The sequence below is a fragment of the Rhinoderma darwinii genome, chromosome 6 (assembly GCF_050947455.1).
Source record: "Rhinoderma darwinii isolate aRhiDar2 chromosome 6, aRhiDar2.hap1, whole genome shotgun sequence".
NCBI lineage: Eukaryota > Metazoa > Chordata > Amphibia > Anura > Rhinodermatidae > Rhinoderma > Rhinoderma darwinii.
Window position 1 is genome coordinate 36,644,102 of NC_134692.1, and position 14,750 is coordinate 36,658,851.

At 41.2% G+C, this 14,750-nt stretch overlaps 1 protein-coding gene across 2 annotated transcripts in view; it reads left to right on the forward strand.

Moving 5' to 3' along the window:
* The window catches only part of AGPS (alkylglycerone phosphate synthase), a 189,270-nt gene that overhangs the window by 142,744 nt on the left and 31,776 nt on the right, over positions 1-14,750 (forward strand). For both annotated transcript variants that reach the window (XM_075829511.1, XM_075829510.1), the window contains exons 15-17: positions 5,471-5,540; positions 8,572-8,633; positions 10,865-10,954. In XM_075829511.1, coding sequence (XP_075685626.1) covers positions 5,471-5,540; positions 8,572-8,633; positions 10,865-10,954 — 222 coding nt within the window. The remainder of the gene's footprint in view (positions 1-5,470; positions 5,541-8,571; positions 8,634-10,864; positions 10,955-14,750) is intronic.

The window sequence follows — 14,750 nt, forward strand, 5'->3', positions numbered from 1 at the left end:
AATACATTCTTGGTCAACTATTTTTCAAGCTTCTTTCAATCACTTTACAAATATTATGAAATATACATGGATTGTCCTGAAAGCTTTGGAAAATTTGAAGTGGGATACCCAAATAAGTAGCTGGATTTTTTCATCGATAAATAAATTGTTTCCAGCATGTAGACTGAGATACAGACATGTTCCTTTTTGAAAGTATCCGTCACTTTCCAGGGGCTAAAAACTTATATTTGGAAAAAGGAGTTTTATCATAAAGGACCCCCTCTATGAGCCAGAACGGATAGCTGCTCTGTAAGGGTGGCACCCTCTCTGGTGATCTCGGTCCATCCATTCATTACGTGGTCGGCCAGGGCAGGAGATGTGTATAGCCAGACAGTGTTCCCTCCTGCAATAACAACTGGTTGCCAGTCCTGCGGCAGTCAGCTTAATGGGCTTTTTAAAAAGAAGAAGCAATCAGGCTACAATATTTGCTTGGACTTTCTAATGTATTGTCTGTTAAAATGTTGTCTTTAGGGACCGTGTTAAACCAAATATTCATAAGCCTTAAAGAAGACCTCCAGTGGAAACACAACTTTCCATGTTTGCACCCCCCATCTGACGGTATACCACACTCTACACTTCTTTTATGTATACTTTACTTCCTTTTTGAACTGCTGCCTAGTCTGTGCTTTAAAAGAAGCCTCCATCTTAATTCTTAGATTTCCCCAGCTTTCTCTTCCTCTCTCCTTTGCTATGAACCCCATGATGCTTCAGCACAGCATCACATGACCAACTAATGACTTTACCATTTCTGCAGGCTGGTGGACACTGATTATCATTCTCTCTATAGTCTCCTTAATAAGCTGAGAAACCATAAGTATAGAGACAGGGAGGCTACACTATATTCTTCTACATTATACCTGTATGACTGGAACCTTTTATAAGCATCAGTGGTAGCGGATGATATAAGTTTCTGTCCCCCCTGTTCAAAACTAGTGTGGTATAGGAACTGCTGAAGCCTGTGATGGGTGACGCAGAGATCTCCATAGACTCAAGTAGAGAAAGCGTGTCACCGAGCCTGATTCACACTACTATATTCTTCAGGTCAGCAGGACTGTTCGAGCTGTTACAGTTCACATACAAGTTCATAACTTAGATGTGATCGATAACAGGTAAGATCTTGCGTGTCAGAGATGCAGAGGACCCGCTGACACTGAACCTGTTAGTGCTGGTGACCCATCGGATACAGGATTCAGCGCTAGATACAGCTGCTCTGTATACAGGATACAAAGCCAAAAGTCAAATAAGTTTTCAAAGGTGTACATAGCTTTTAAGAATTCGGCCTTTAGGACAGTGTGAATACTTTTAAGAAAAAAATTTCCATCCCCGTCTTCCAAGAGTCATAACTTTTTTTTATTTTTCGGTTGTCGTAGCCATATGAGGGCTTGTTTTTTGCGAGACAAGTTATATTTTTTAATAGAACCTTTTGGTTCAATGAATGGCCAGTTTATTAGAGACAACTGACCTTTCACGTTTGGAGTTTCCCTGTATGGAAATCAAACACGTGACCCCAGAGTGCAGCATAAATTCAAGTGAGCACGTTTTTCATGGATGAGTTTGTGTGAATCCACATTGGAAAGTTAAAATCGAGTGACCGAGCGACTTAGAATAAATTATGGTCATCGATTCTAGACTAACCGGAGCCAGTGTTTCAGAAACTGACAACTTTGTGGGGGGGTTTTCTTGTTCAACGTTGTCGAGAGTATACCGAGAATGGTGTGATCGAGGGAAAACATCCAGTGAAAGGGGATCCTGCGGACATCAACAACTCCTCTGACCCTTTTCGTTGACGAGGATGTCAAGCATCGAACTGATGAATAGGCACTGCAGTCAGCAAAATTTAAGTCGAATACAACTTGTTCCTTCGCACGGATGGGCTATAACAGCAGCTATCTTGTCTGTATGGGCCAGTCTTCCTTCGACAGAGTTGTTTGAGGGCTTGTTTTTTTCAGGATGACTTGAGGTTTTCATTGGTACATGTTGATCGCTTTTATTCCGTGTTTTGGAAGATGGGATACGCAAACAGCATGTTAAGTAGGGTTCGTGGACCCACTGGGCCGTACCGCCTTGGCGGTATGGCAGCTGGCCAACAGGGCGCAGGTTAAAGTCTATAGTTCGTATAGGGTACCTGTGGCTGCTCGGACAGTAGCAAGGCAGGCTCGGCTGGGACTAGGCAGCAGGCAGTTGTCAGGCGTGGTGAAGCAGGACAGGCGTGGTATACAGCACAGCATGACTTTGGCTCAGCACGGCACTTGACCAGGATAGCACGGGATACAAGGAACAGGAACACATAGAGAAACTAAGGGTACGACAACAACGCTCAGGCATTGAAGCAAGGGGCTGAACCCCTCTTATAGTCCAGGGCACTCATGGGCTGATACTTCATTAAGTCCGGTGCGCGCGCACGCTCGTGCCCGCTCTTGAAGGGGCAGCGCGCGCACCGGACTTAATCCCTACGGGATTCGGCCAAGGTGAGTGGAAGTGAGCGCTGGTGTCTCCTGAGGAGGAGACTGGGGCCAGCGCTCGCCAACCCATGGCTGCAGCCGTCAGGGGAAGAGTGAACCGGACGGTCCACAGCCACGGACATGACACAGCAATTCTAGCATTGTGGGGGTTTTGTTTTTTACGGGGTTCACCATGCAGGTTCAATACCATGATCGTTTTATCGTTACATTTTACAGTTTACTTTTGGGTCATTACACGTGCCATGATACCAGTAAGGCCTCATGCATACGACCGTAGCCATGTGCACGGCCGTGATTTTCGGGTCAGCTGGCGAGCCGCCCCCAAATCGCGGGCCGTGCACATGGCCGCGTCCATTATTTTCTATGAGCCTGGGCCATGCACGGACCGTGGAAACCATGGTCGTGTGCATGGGCCCATAGAAATGAATGGGGCCGCAGTTCTTCCGTAGATTTTCGGGGGAATTGCGGCCGCAAAAGCACGTTCGTGTGCATGGGGCCTTATGTGTAATTTTATCTTTTTTACATAATAAAGCATTATAAATGGGTTGGAGTTTTTGTTTATTTTTTTATTTTTTCTTGTCGTTTTTAAACATTTTTTTTTTCCAGTCCCACTCGGGGACTTCATTATACTATTGCTGATCACTCATATAATACTTACATTGCAGTGTATTATTCCTGTCAACATACCTTTGTGGAGCCCTCGGCTGTCATTGCAACCCATCGGCACGCCTCGTTCGCATCTAGGGGGGTGGTGACAGAGGTAGCCCCCTCCCTCTGTCTAATCACAGATGCCGTTGCTATTGACACATAATCTGTACAATTCCATTGAAAAACAAACAAATATTTTAGGGGGGGTAAATAAAATAAAAAACACACATATAATGTGTTTGCATAAATATGCGCACCCTTAACCTAATACTTTGTTGAATAACCTTTTGACTTTGACAGCATTCAGTCTTTTTGGGTAGAAATCTATCAGCATGGCACATCTTGACTTGGCAATTGTTGCCCACTCTTCCTTGCAAAAGCGCTTCAAATCCGTCAGATTGCGAGGGCATCTCCTGTGTACAGCCCTCTTCGGGTCACCACACAGATTTTCAATGGGATTCAGGTCTTGGCTCTGGCTGGGCCATTCAAAAACTTTGATCTTCTTCTGGTGAAGCCATTCTTTTGATGATTTGGAGGTATGCTGTGGGTCGTTGTCGTGCTGAAAGGTTAAATTGCTCTTTATCTTTAGCTTTTTAGCAGAGGCCTGCAGATTTTGAGCCAATATTGGTTTTTTATTTTTACATTTCTGCACCGCATCTGCTGCATGTGAACATAGTGTATCTTAATGCTCTGTTCACACTGGCGCCAATGCTTCCATTTCTGATGGTTTAGCTTGTAATACGGATGTAGCCATCTTTATCTTAACTGATAACTTGCTGCAGTGTGATATGACACAACAAAAACCATTGAAAAAGTCAAGTTGAAGTTGCTTGGTACTGTGTATTTAATGTGTTAAAAGTCAAGATAAAGATGGCTACACTGTAGATGGAAACAAAAGCTTTAAAGATTTTTTTATTTTTTTTTACTGGTCGAATACTAAATGAAACCAAATGATGGCATAAAAAATCCATTGAAATCAAAGTCGAAGTTAACAGAAATCTTTATCCTTGAAGATGTCTTCTTGTATTTACAAAATAAGTAAAATAAAAAGTCTAAAAGCTTTAGATTACATTAAAAGTGGTTTTCTCCAGTATTATACATTATTAAGCCATCCGTGTGGGATGCCGAACAACCAAACGCAAAGTACTGCTTCTTCACTACAGTACCGATAACGACATCCATATGCATGTGGCTGTGTTTGGTACTGCAGCTCAGCCCATTCAAGTAAATGGACGTCGCTGTATCCGGTACTGTAATGATGTGGATGTAGTGCTCCAGCGATAGGTAGAAGATTTGCGTTCTGGCACCCACCAATTATATCAAAGGGGTTTTCCCCATAATAATTATTTATTACCTATCCGCAGGATAGGGGATAAATAACTGATCGGTGGGAGTCTGACCACTGGGACCACCACAGATGATGAGAATTGGATACTTTGCGGATCCTGGGAGCCACATAGGAATGGAGCGGTAGAGCACGTGCTCGGTTACCACTCCATTGATTTCTATGGTGCTGATGAAGATAGCACTCGGCAGCCCCATAGAAATGAATAGAGTGGTGGTCGAGCATGCCAACTACCGCTACATTCCTATGGGGCTCTTAGGAATCGCACCGTAAGCTCGTGATTGGTGGGGGCCCCATCGGTTGGACCCACACTGATCAGTTATTTCTCACCTATCCTGTGGATACGTGATAAATAATAATTAGTGGAAAACCCCTTTAATGGCTTATTTTAAGGACAGGCAATCAATGTAGAATCCTGGGCGGAAAAAAATAATTCTCCTGATGCTCGTTTTCCATTCCTGTATTCTTGACTACTCTATAGATAAAAGTGAAATAACTGGAAGGCCTCAAATGTCCTATACGCAGATGCGATGATCACAAAGTACTTTCTCCTTCCACAGTCACTGTGAAGAACACATGGATAAACGCACTAAAGCGTAGGCTGCAAAAAAAAACAAAACGTTTCATAGCCGAAGAAAACAACATGTTTCTTGAAGTTTTTTTTTAGAAGTAGGTCATCCTGGATATAATGAACGTCTTCCTGGTCATATAAGCTTTGGAGTGTTTAAAACATTCGTTTACAGCAGAAACGTGATAAATGAACTAGGATCATGATTAAAAGGAAAGTCTTTAGAATTCCATCCAAATATATTGTTACATTGTATTAATGGCCCAGAGTGCTTTAAGTCAGACGTCATTGTTTTAAGCTTTGTTAATGTGTTTGTGTATTTTTTTTACCATTGAAATACTATGACTGCAGCATGTAACGATTGTGCATAAATACCCAGTTAATCATTGACCATCTTTACAATTGCAGAGGTCTGGCAGCAGGCGAAGATAATGGGCAGAGAGGTTACATGCTGACATTCGTCATTGCTTACCTTCGGGTAGGTCGCATCTATTTTCCTCCCCTCTTTGTCTGGTCACCAGTGTGAATATTGACATATTCTGACCCTAAGGAATATTGAGAGCTTTATAAAGGATCCCTTTAAAATTTGCTACACGGCTTTGTCTTTTTTTTCTTCAAGCAGATGCTGTCATTTTCTCTTCCAGCTTTCCCTCTTCCCATAGAATTCAAATAAAGGCATATTAGTTCAGGATGTGCAGATGTTGCTGCGATTGATAGGCGAATGGTCAATGGAGAAGTCAGTGCATTATTCGGTACTTATCCAGTACACAATAAGTAACAGATTCCGAGAGATTTAAAGAACAATTTATTAAAGGGGTTATCCAGGTTGTTTAAATTTTTTACTAATGGCTGCAAAGTTCTGACTAATATTATTCTTGGCATCACGCAAGGAATACAATACATGACCGCTGAGCCGTCTGATTGGCTGCAACAGTTACGTGCTGCCTGCATGTAAACAATGAAGGGGGGGACCGCTGGTGCATCAGCGCTGGAGCGCCAGGGAAGCTATAGTTCAGTACTGGCTGTATTTTTATTTTTTTATTTCAGGACATTTGCAGCATTTAGTAAAAAAAATCAATTAAAAACCCCTTTAATGTCTCGTCACCTGGCTCAGTTTCTACATGTGACTGCAAATTAGAATTCTCGCACACTGATATTAAGGCTAGGGATCCATGGCGACAGAGGGAAACCTTTACTAAAAGTCATGGCTGACTCCATGTTCCTTGGACATATTGTAGGAGAACTTACAATCTCTACAGGGATGAGGGGAGTGACACCGTAGTGCAATGGAGAAGCCACTTGTATAAAAATAACGCTGCATGAGCCAGTGTCTTAGCCAGTATCAGTGCCCAAAAAATGCATAGTGATGCAATGAGGATAGCAGGTTAAATGGGTTGTGACAGGTGCTTATATTGATCACACACACACACACACACACACACACACACACACACACACATTAGGAGGGGTATAGTTTGCCACAAGTATATAGATCTTCTGGTGCGGAGAGTCTGCAAAGCTTCAGGTGTCGCACTTGGGCAAAGCTCCTTTATAGGGGATTTGCACCAGGACATACTCCTTAAACTAAGCTCGTTTATGAGAAGACCAAATGTAAGTGCACCTTCTCATTGGTATCCATTTGAGGCTGCGCGTAATATGCAAAACAGAGTCTTCTCTTGCCCTGACTGGTTGAGAGCAATCCAGAATATTTCTGGAAATATTCAATGGATGCAGCTATATGGTCTGGTCTTGGCCAATCCGGCAGAGAGGGAACTCTATTTTGCTTATTGCACATTAAAAAATGAAGATGGTCTTAAAGGAATCAATCCTGGTATGAGGGCCATGGACTGTGGTTGCAGCTTTCAAAAATTGTCACATGAGTGTCTCTTAAGAAATGAGCGTTGAGGAGAAGCTGTAACGGTAACAAGCAGAGAGCTCCATAGAGTGGATGCAGCACGGGAGAAGTCTTAGAGTAGAGTGAGAGGATGTAATGAGCAATATTGATGGCCATAGGTTAGAAAACATGAGCATACGTTCCAGTACTACCAAATCAATATGTTTCTTAATACTTTAAACGAATGCTTTATAACCTGTAGTTAATATTGGATAGCTGAACCAAAATCCTACCAAGGAAGCATTTGAAATTACCCCATGACCAATAATATTACTCTCGAGTTGAAGATAGTTATCAGCATGATTCTATTATCAGTATAGCACCCGGCAGCAGAAGAGCCTGCAACAAGGGCTAAACACCCAAATACGGTCTTTTGGCCATTTTATGGCCTGTCTATCTGTCATTGAGTTGTTTATGAGAATCTATCCGTGTACAGGTCATGTATGCAGTACAGTATATACACTCCAACATTAAAATTGCAACACCAAGAAGGGTATGGTTATGCAAATCGAGGAAGTGTCACTGAGATCTGCAAATGATAAAATTTTCCAACTCCAATCTGTGGCATGTGGGAAGCATAAAATCCGGATTGAAAGCAGTTTTTTTTAGCCACATGAAACCTCAAAATTCGGATCAAGTGGTGTGGGATGATTGTTGTGCGATGCACAGTCATTGCCACTTGACGAAAAATGAGTGACAGAAACCTTGAACTGAGAGATCTTGGTTTATCACTCCTGCAGATCGCTATGTCAGCACTGTTCAGCGCTGTGTATCCCAGAGGATGGGAGAACAACATACGAGAATGACGGCAAGAGGTGCGCAAAGGCGAACCTCTGCACAGACTCATCATCTGATTGGTGAATGGAGCTTATAGATTCATTCTGTACTGCAAGTAAAATTGGACATCACGTCCCACGCCTAGGGCGGCAACCAGTGTCGACACAAACCATCAGAGCCCAAGTACAGGTGTTCCATTGACTAAACACCCCAGTGGCACGGCCATATCTCCAAAGTGTCCCAGAAGCCGTTTTTCAACAGGACAATGCCAGGCCGCATGTTGCTCATGCTACTGTGAGCAGCCTGCGTGGCCTAAACGTGCTACCATGACCTGCAGCATCTCTGGACTTGTATCCCATCGAGCACACCTGGGACATCATTGGTCGGCAATTGCAAAGGGAGCTGCCAGCAGCCAATCTTGATGATTTGCGTGCCCAAGTGCATTCAGCGCGGCATAACATTCCTCAGACAACCATTAATAGCCTCAGTGATAGCATGCCAAGGCGTGTAGGTGTATTTCTGAGTGTGGCACTGAATAAATCAAGATATTGGATATTGGTATATTTCGTTTTCATGTTTTTTATCATTTGCATATCATTAACATGTCTCTTGATCCTGTGATTTCCACAATTCCAAAACTTTTCCTCCTTGGTGTTACAATTTTAATATAGAGGAGTGTAGTTGCCACAACTTTGTTACCCTCATATTCCGTCTCTATACCACACTTTGTTAGTGTATTTTATCTTGTTGAGTTGTTGAACTGATGCATTATGTTGAATTCGTTCTTCATAAATTTTGTGTATATATTTATAATTTACATTATGTTTGTATTTTGTAGGACCTCGGCATGGATTATTATCTCATAGGGGAGTCATTCGAAACCTCTGTTCCATGGGACAGGTAAGAGTTTTAGCAGCACTAGTTTCGTACTCAGTGTAGTGATATTACAAAGTATATTTAATCAACTTTTTCTTATATTTTTATATATTGTGACTACATGAAATAATACATAGTTTGAGTGGGAATACATTATCTGCAATAGATTGTTGAACATGTGGATCCCATTCCAGAAAAAAATATTCCTTTGTAGTCAATATAGAAGTGGTTCTATGGCAATGAGACGGATTTGGATATAGCAGATTTAGTTTGTCAATTGACAGAGCTGAGTTTGTCATATTGAACTCGGATACCATGACGCGTTATCAGTGGTTTTCAGAGGACTGTAGCTCAAAACGAATGAACTTGTTTTAATCGCTATACACAAAATAATGTATCTCTTCTATTTACTTAATAGACCCAATGTTTGACCCTGGATATGATAAATGTTAGATATTTTTTTTTGTTATTACCGGCATACCGCCATTCTGTAGACAGATTTTATATTAGACCGTGGGATTGAAGAGGTGAACTTAAATAGGCTCTGTCACCACATTATAAGTGCCCTATCTCCTATATGAGATCGGCACTATAATGTAGGTGACAGTAATGCTTTTTACTTTAAAAAAAACGATCTATTTTTACAATTTTATTAGCGATTTTAGATTTATGCTAATGAGTTGCTTAATGCCCAAGTGGGCGTATTTTTACATTGGTAAGCGTCATACACTCCCCTGTACAACACCCACTTGGTCTAATCAGCATCATGCACTCCTCTTCATTCATTTACTCAGCGCATAGGGATCCTGCTAGATCCTTATGTGCTGTCTTATACTAACACATTAACGATACTGAAGTGTTTAGACAGTGAATAGACATTCCACGGGATGTCTATTCACAATCTCTGCACTTCGTTACAGTTTCTATGGTAGTTACAGCAGAGGAAGCGAGATCCCGTTGTAACCTGTCATTTACAGCGAGATCTCGCGAGATCACATTTCCTCTGCTGTAACTACCACAGACAGAGTAACGAAGTGCAGAGATTGTGAATAGACATCCCGTGGAATGTCTATTCACTGTCTAAACACTTCAGTATTGTTAATGTGTTCGTATAAGACAGCACATAAGGATCTAGCAGGATCCCTATGCGCTGAGTAAATGAATGGAGAGGAGTGCATGACGCTGATTGGTCAGCGTCATACACTCCTCTGTACAACGCCCACTTGGTCTATTAAGCAACTCATTAGCATAAATCTAAAATCGCTAATAAAGTGCTGAAAATAGATTGTTTTTTTTAAATAAAAAGCATTACTGTCACCTACATTATAGCGCCGATGTCCTTATATAGGAGATAGGGCACTTATAATGTGGTGACAGAGCCTCTTTAATCTGCTGAAGGAAAAATATCAACATGTTTAACCACTCGAACAGATTTCTGGTCATAAATGCGCAAATAGTCAAGTTCTTCCCGTGAAGCTGATGAGGATAGCGGCATCCATGCCACATTTCTTAATGGGTTATTACAGTTTCAGCAAATGAAGGTTATTGTATAATAAAAAGTTCTACACTTTTACAATAAACTTTCTGTATCAATCCCTCGCCGTTTGAAGATCTCTGCTTGCAGTTATACAAAACCTTTTAGTGGATAAAAGTCTGTCCTGGTCATGTGGTGATCATATAGGTGGCACGTCTCCTTAGGTCCTTAGCCTGGGTTCACATGTTGTGGAAATGCAGCAGATGTGCAGTGGATTTGCCGCAGACTTACCACAAATATGCAGTAAAATCTGCGGTGGATTTTTGTAAGTGCGTGGTGTAGTACAGTACAGTTATCAAAGCTGTGTCTTGTAACAAACCATGCAGCTGTGTGTCCATTACATGATCAGGACGGATTTTTATCCACTGAAAGTAAACAATGAAAATTCCTATTGAATGTCTGCAAGCAGAGATCTCGAAAATTGTGGGGGAAGTGATGCAGAAAGTATATGGTAAACTTGAATTGGAGAGAGCCTAGGCTTTCTTGTACCAGGGAGAGTTCTGGTACCCTAATGTACCATGCATCTGTGTCCGATGAACAGAAGGACAGATTTTCAGCTTTTTATGTAAGCAATGGATGTCTTCATTCACTGACCGCTAGCAGAAATTTAGAAAATGTTGAGTAATTGATTCTCTTTTAGAAGGTTGCAATAAAGGTGTTTTTCTAGTTTTATATAAAGAAAGCTTCATCTGATCTTGGAATCTTCTGTTCTTAAATCAAGGGTGCTAGATCTTTGCCGGAACGTGAAGGAGAGGATTGTTCAAGAGTGTAAAGAAAGAGGTGTGCAGTTCCCTCCCCTCTCCACTTGCAGGTATGTCTACTTGTGATGCTATGTTGGCATCTGGAATACCAGCTATTTAACGCTGATACTGTACCACCTCACGTTTCATGTGCTACTCTGTCTACAGCATCAGCCGACTTTAACTCAAGATGCCTAAAGTTAGCACAATGTTATTGTTTTTGTTTTTTTTGCTTTTTTTTCATTGAATTATTAGCCAGCAAAGTGTAACAAAGTTGTATGGTGATCTTCGGCTTTGTTCACACCTGCGTCAGTGTGTTCCGATATTCTGCTCCATCAGAGGAGCAAACAAGGGAATAACGGAAGCAACGGTTCCGTTACACAGCAGGTGGAATCCATTGACTTTAATAGGCTCTGTCGGCTTTCCGTTGGGGTGTCCGTGATTTTACCAAAGACAATGGCGTAGCATGCTGTGCTATTTTCTTCGGTGATCTCAAACGGATCTGCGTCTAAGGCCTCTAACGGAGCCTTCAACCCAGTTCTGAACGAGGCCTTAAAGAGTAACTGTTGGTTCTCTTGAAATGTCTGTTTTAGTGAATACTTGAATTCCACCGTGAAATAACAATGCTGTAGCATTTTTTTTTTCTTACTATCTTGGCTGTGTCACTACACATAACTCTAATCAATGTTGATAGTGTGAGACTTTATAAGGACGCGCCAGTGACGAGGAATGGTAACACCCAGTTGTCATACGTTTTCAGGAGGAATAACTGAGGAAGGGCAGCGTTATTAGGCTTAACCACACCTATGACGTTATAAAGGTAGTAAGGTCATCACACCCAAATAGTGACTCCGTAACCAATTATTGGCCTTAAGGGAACTCTACATGTGAAATCCCTATACTGGCCCTTTAACCCCTTTCACACCACGATGTGCTATTACGTCCTGGTGCGGCGGGGTTGATGTATGGAGCGCGCTCCATACACTGCGGTTGTCAGCTGTGTTTTACAGCTGACACCTGGGCTTAACCGCCAGGAACAGCGATTGCGCTGTTCCTGGTCGTTTAACCCTTCAAATGCTGTGGTCAGTCGCAACCGTAGCATCTGAGGCATTAAAAAGAGGGGGCCTCCTCGGACACCTCATTGGTGCCCCGCCAACGCGGCCGTGGGCTGCCGATGGTTGTCACGGCAGCCCAGGAGTTTATTGAAGGCTTAACAGAAGCCTGTAAAAATGACAATATACTGCGATACATTAGTAACCAACGATCGCCGGTTTAAGTCCCCTAGGGGGACGAATAGATTGTGTTAAAGCTTTTAGTAGTGAAAAAAATTGTATATTAAATGTTCAAAAGAAAAAAGTCTTTCCCAATTTTGTTCTAAAGTAATGTCAAAAATAAAAAATAAACAAGTTTGATGTTGCTGCATCTGTAAAAGTCAGAACTATTACAATATAACAACTTGCACGGTGAACGGCATAAAAAATGTAAACCGCCAGAATCGCTGTTTATTTGTCAACTGTTTGTCAATCGCTGTTTATTTATTTATAAAAAGTGATCAAAATGTTGTTTGTACCAAAAAATGGTACCAATAAAGACTACAGCTCGTCCCGCAAAAAATAAGCCCTCACACCGTGTTATGTTAAGTTATGGTGCTCAGAATGTGGTGAAACAAAACCAATGAATTCTTTTGAACAAATATCTTTTTCTTTGTAAACGTTCTAAAATATAAGAAAAAACTATATAATTTTGGTATCGCCATAATCGTATTGAGCGCCAAAGTAAAGTTTAAGTTGTCGTTCCTACTGCACGGTGAAAGCCGTAAAAACGAAACCCAAAAAACAATGGAGGTATCGCAGTTTTTTTTTTCGATTTCCCAGTACATTGTATGGTACTTTAAATGGTGCCGATAGAAATGATAACTAATCCCGCCAAAAAAATAAGCCCTCGTGCCACTCTATTGACGAAAAAATAAAAAAGTTATGGCTCTTGGAAGGCGGGGAGGGAAAAACAAAAATGTAACATCAAAAAATGGCTCAGTCCTGACGGTGTTAATGCTCAAAAATTGTTGTCTTATGGGGAATGCAAGTATTTACTTAACCCCTTCCCGACATTTGACGTATCCATACGCCAAAGTCGGGTAGGGGAAGTATGGAGCGGGCTCACGCAGTCGGTGTCGGCTGTATGTTACAGCCGACACTTCAAAGTAACTAGCGGCATGACGCTCGAGCGCGATCCCGCTAGTTTAACTCGTTAAATGCCGCGGTCAATACTGACCGCAGCATTTATATCGTCAGAAAGAGGGGGGCGACCCCCACTAACAGCTCATCGCGCCCCCCGCAACGCAATCGCGGGGGCGGCGATTGTTGGTATGGCTGCCTGGGGGCTTAATGAACGCCCCCAGGTCCGCCATCTTTGTACACCTATTAAGCCTTGCCTCCGGCAGGGCTTAATAGTTGACTGTCAGAATCACGATATACTGCAATACATTAGTATTGCAGTATATCGTGCAAGCGATCTAGCGATGGCTGGTTGTAGTCCCCTAGGGGGACTAATAAAAAAAAAAGTAAAAATAAGTTAAAGTTTTTTTTGGTGTAAAAATAAAATAAATAAAAGTTAAAAAAAAAAAACCTTCTCCCATCCCATCTTCCCCCTAGGGCATAGTAAAAAAATGAATAAATAAACATAATTGGTATTGCTGCGTCCGTAAAAGTCTGAACTATTATAATATATCATTATTTAACCCGCACGGTGAACGCCGTAAAAAAAAAAAAAATTGTAAACGCCAGAATGTCTATTTTTTGGTCACCTAATCTCCCACAAGAAATTAAATAAAAACCGTCGCATTTACACCAAAATGGTATTATTAAAAACTACAGCTTATCCCGCAAAAAAATAAGCCCTCATACCACTTAATCGACGGAAAAAAAAAAAAGTTGTGGCTCTCGGAATTTGGCGACGCAAAATAAATTTTCTTTTTTACACATAGGTTTTATCATTTAAAAGTAGTAAAACATAGAAAAAACTAATATATATTTGGTATCTCCGTAATCGTATTGACCCACAGAATAAAGTTAACATGTTGTTTTAATTGCACAGTGAATTCCGTAAAAACAGCGCATAAAAAACCATGGAGGAATCGCTGTTTTTTTCATTTTCTACCCTACAAATAATTTTTTTTCCCGGTTCCTAGTACATTATACGTCAAAATAAATGGAGCTACGAAAAACTGCAACTCGTCCCGCAAAAATCAAGCCCTCGTAGTACTATATCAACGGAAAAATAAAGACGTTATGGCTTCTGGAATGTGGGGAGGAAAAAACGAAAATGAAAATCTGAAAGTTGTTTACGATGGGAAGGGGTTAAAACAGACATGTGAGGAGAGGTGACGGGTACGCTTTAAGTTCGAAAAAAATAAATAAAATCGTGGCATTGAAATTGCAAATTCACAGTAACATTTCATGGCCAAACCTTTTGGGGAAAAAAAAAATCTTCTTTGACGAACATAATAAAAATAAAGCGTTATTGTGTGGCCGTTAATTCCTACAACCAGTGCTTTATGGGTTTAAAATTGGAAAGGCACACTGGTAGAAAAAGCAGGCGGAAGTTTTATTTTTTGTTTTATACCAACAACGTAACGTTTTTATCTCTCACTGACATGTTATTTTTACTAGAATGAGCTAAATTAAATTGTTAGCAATTTGGCCGTTAAAAACTTCCAAAGCTGTAAACAGAATTGTAGATTTTATTTAGAACTAAAGAAAATAATTGAAGGATGTGGTAAAAAGATGAATAACAGATCTCTTAAAAGCCTCGACATCTGAGGAAATGCCCTTAAAACTTTCTTGGTGGTGCGTTACAAATGTCTTTATT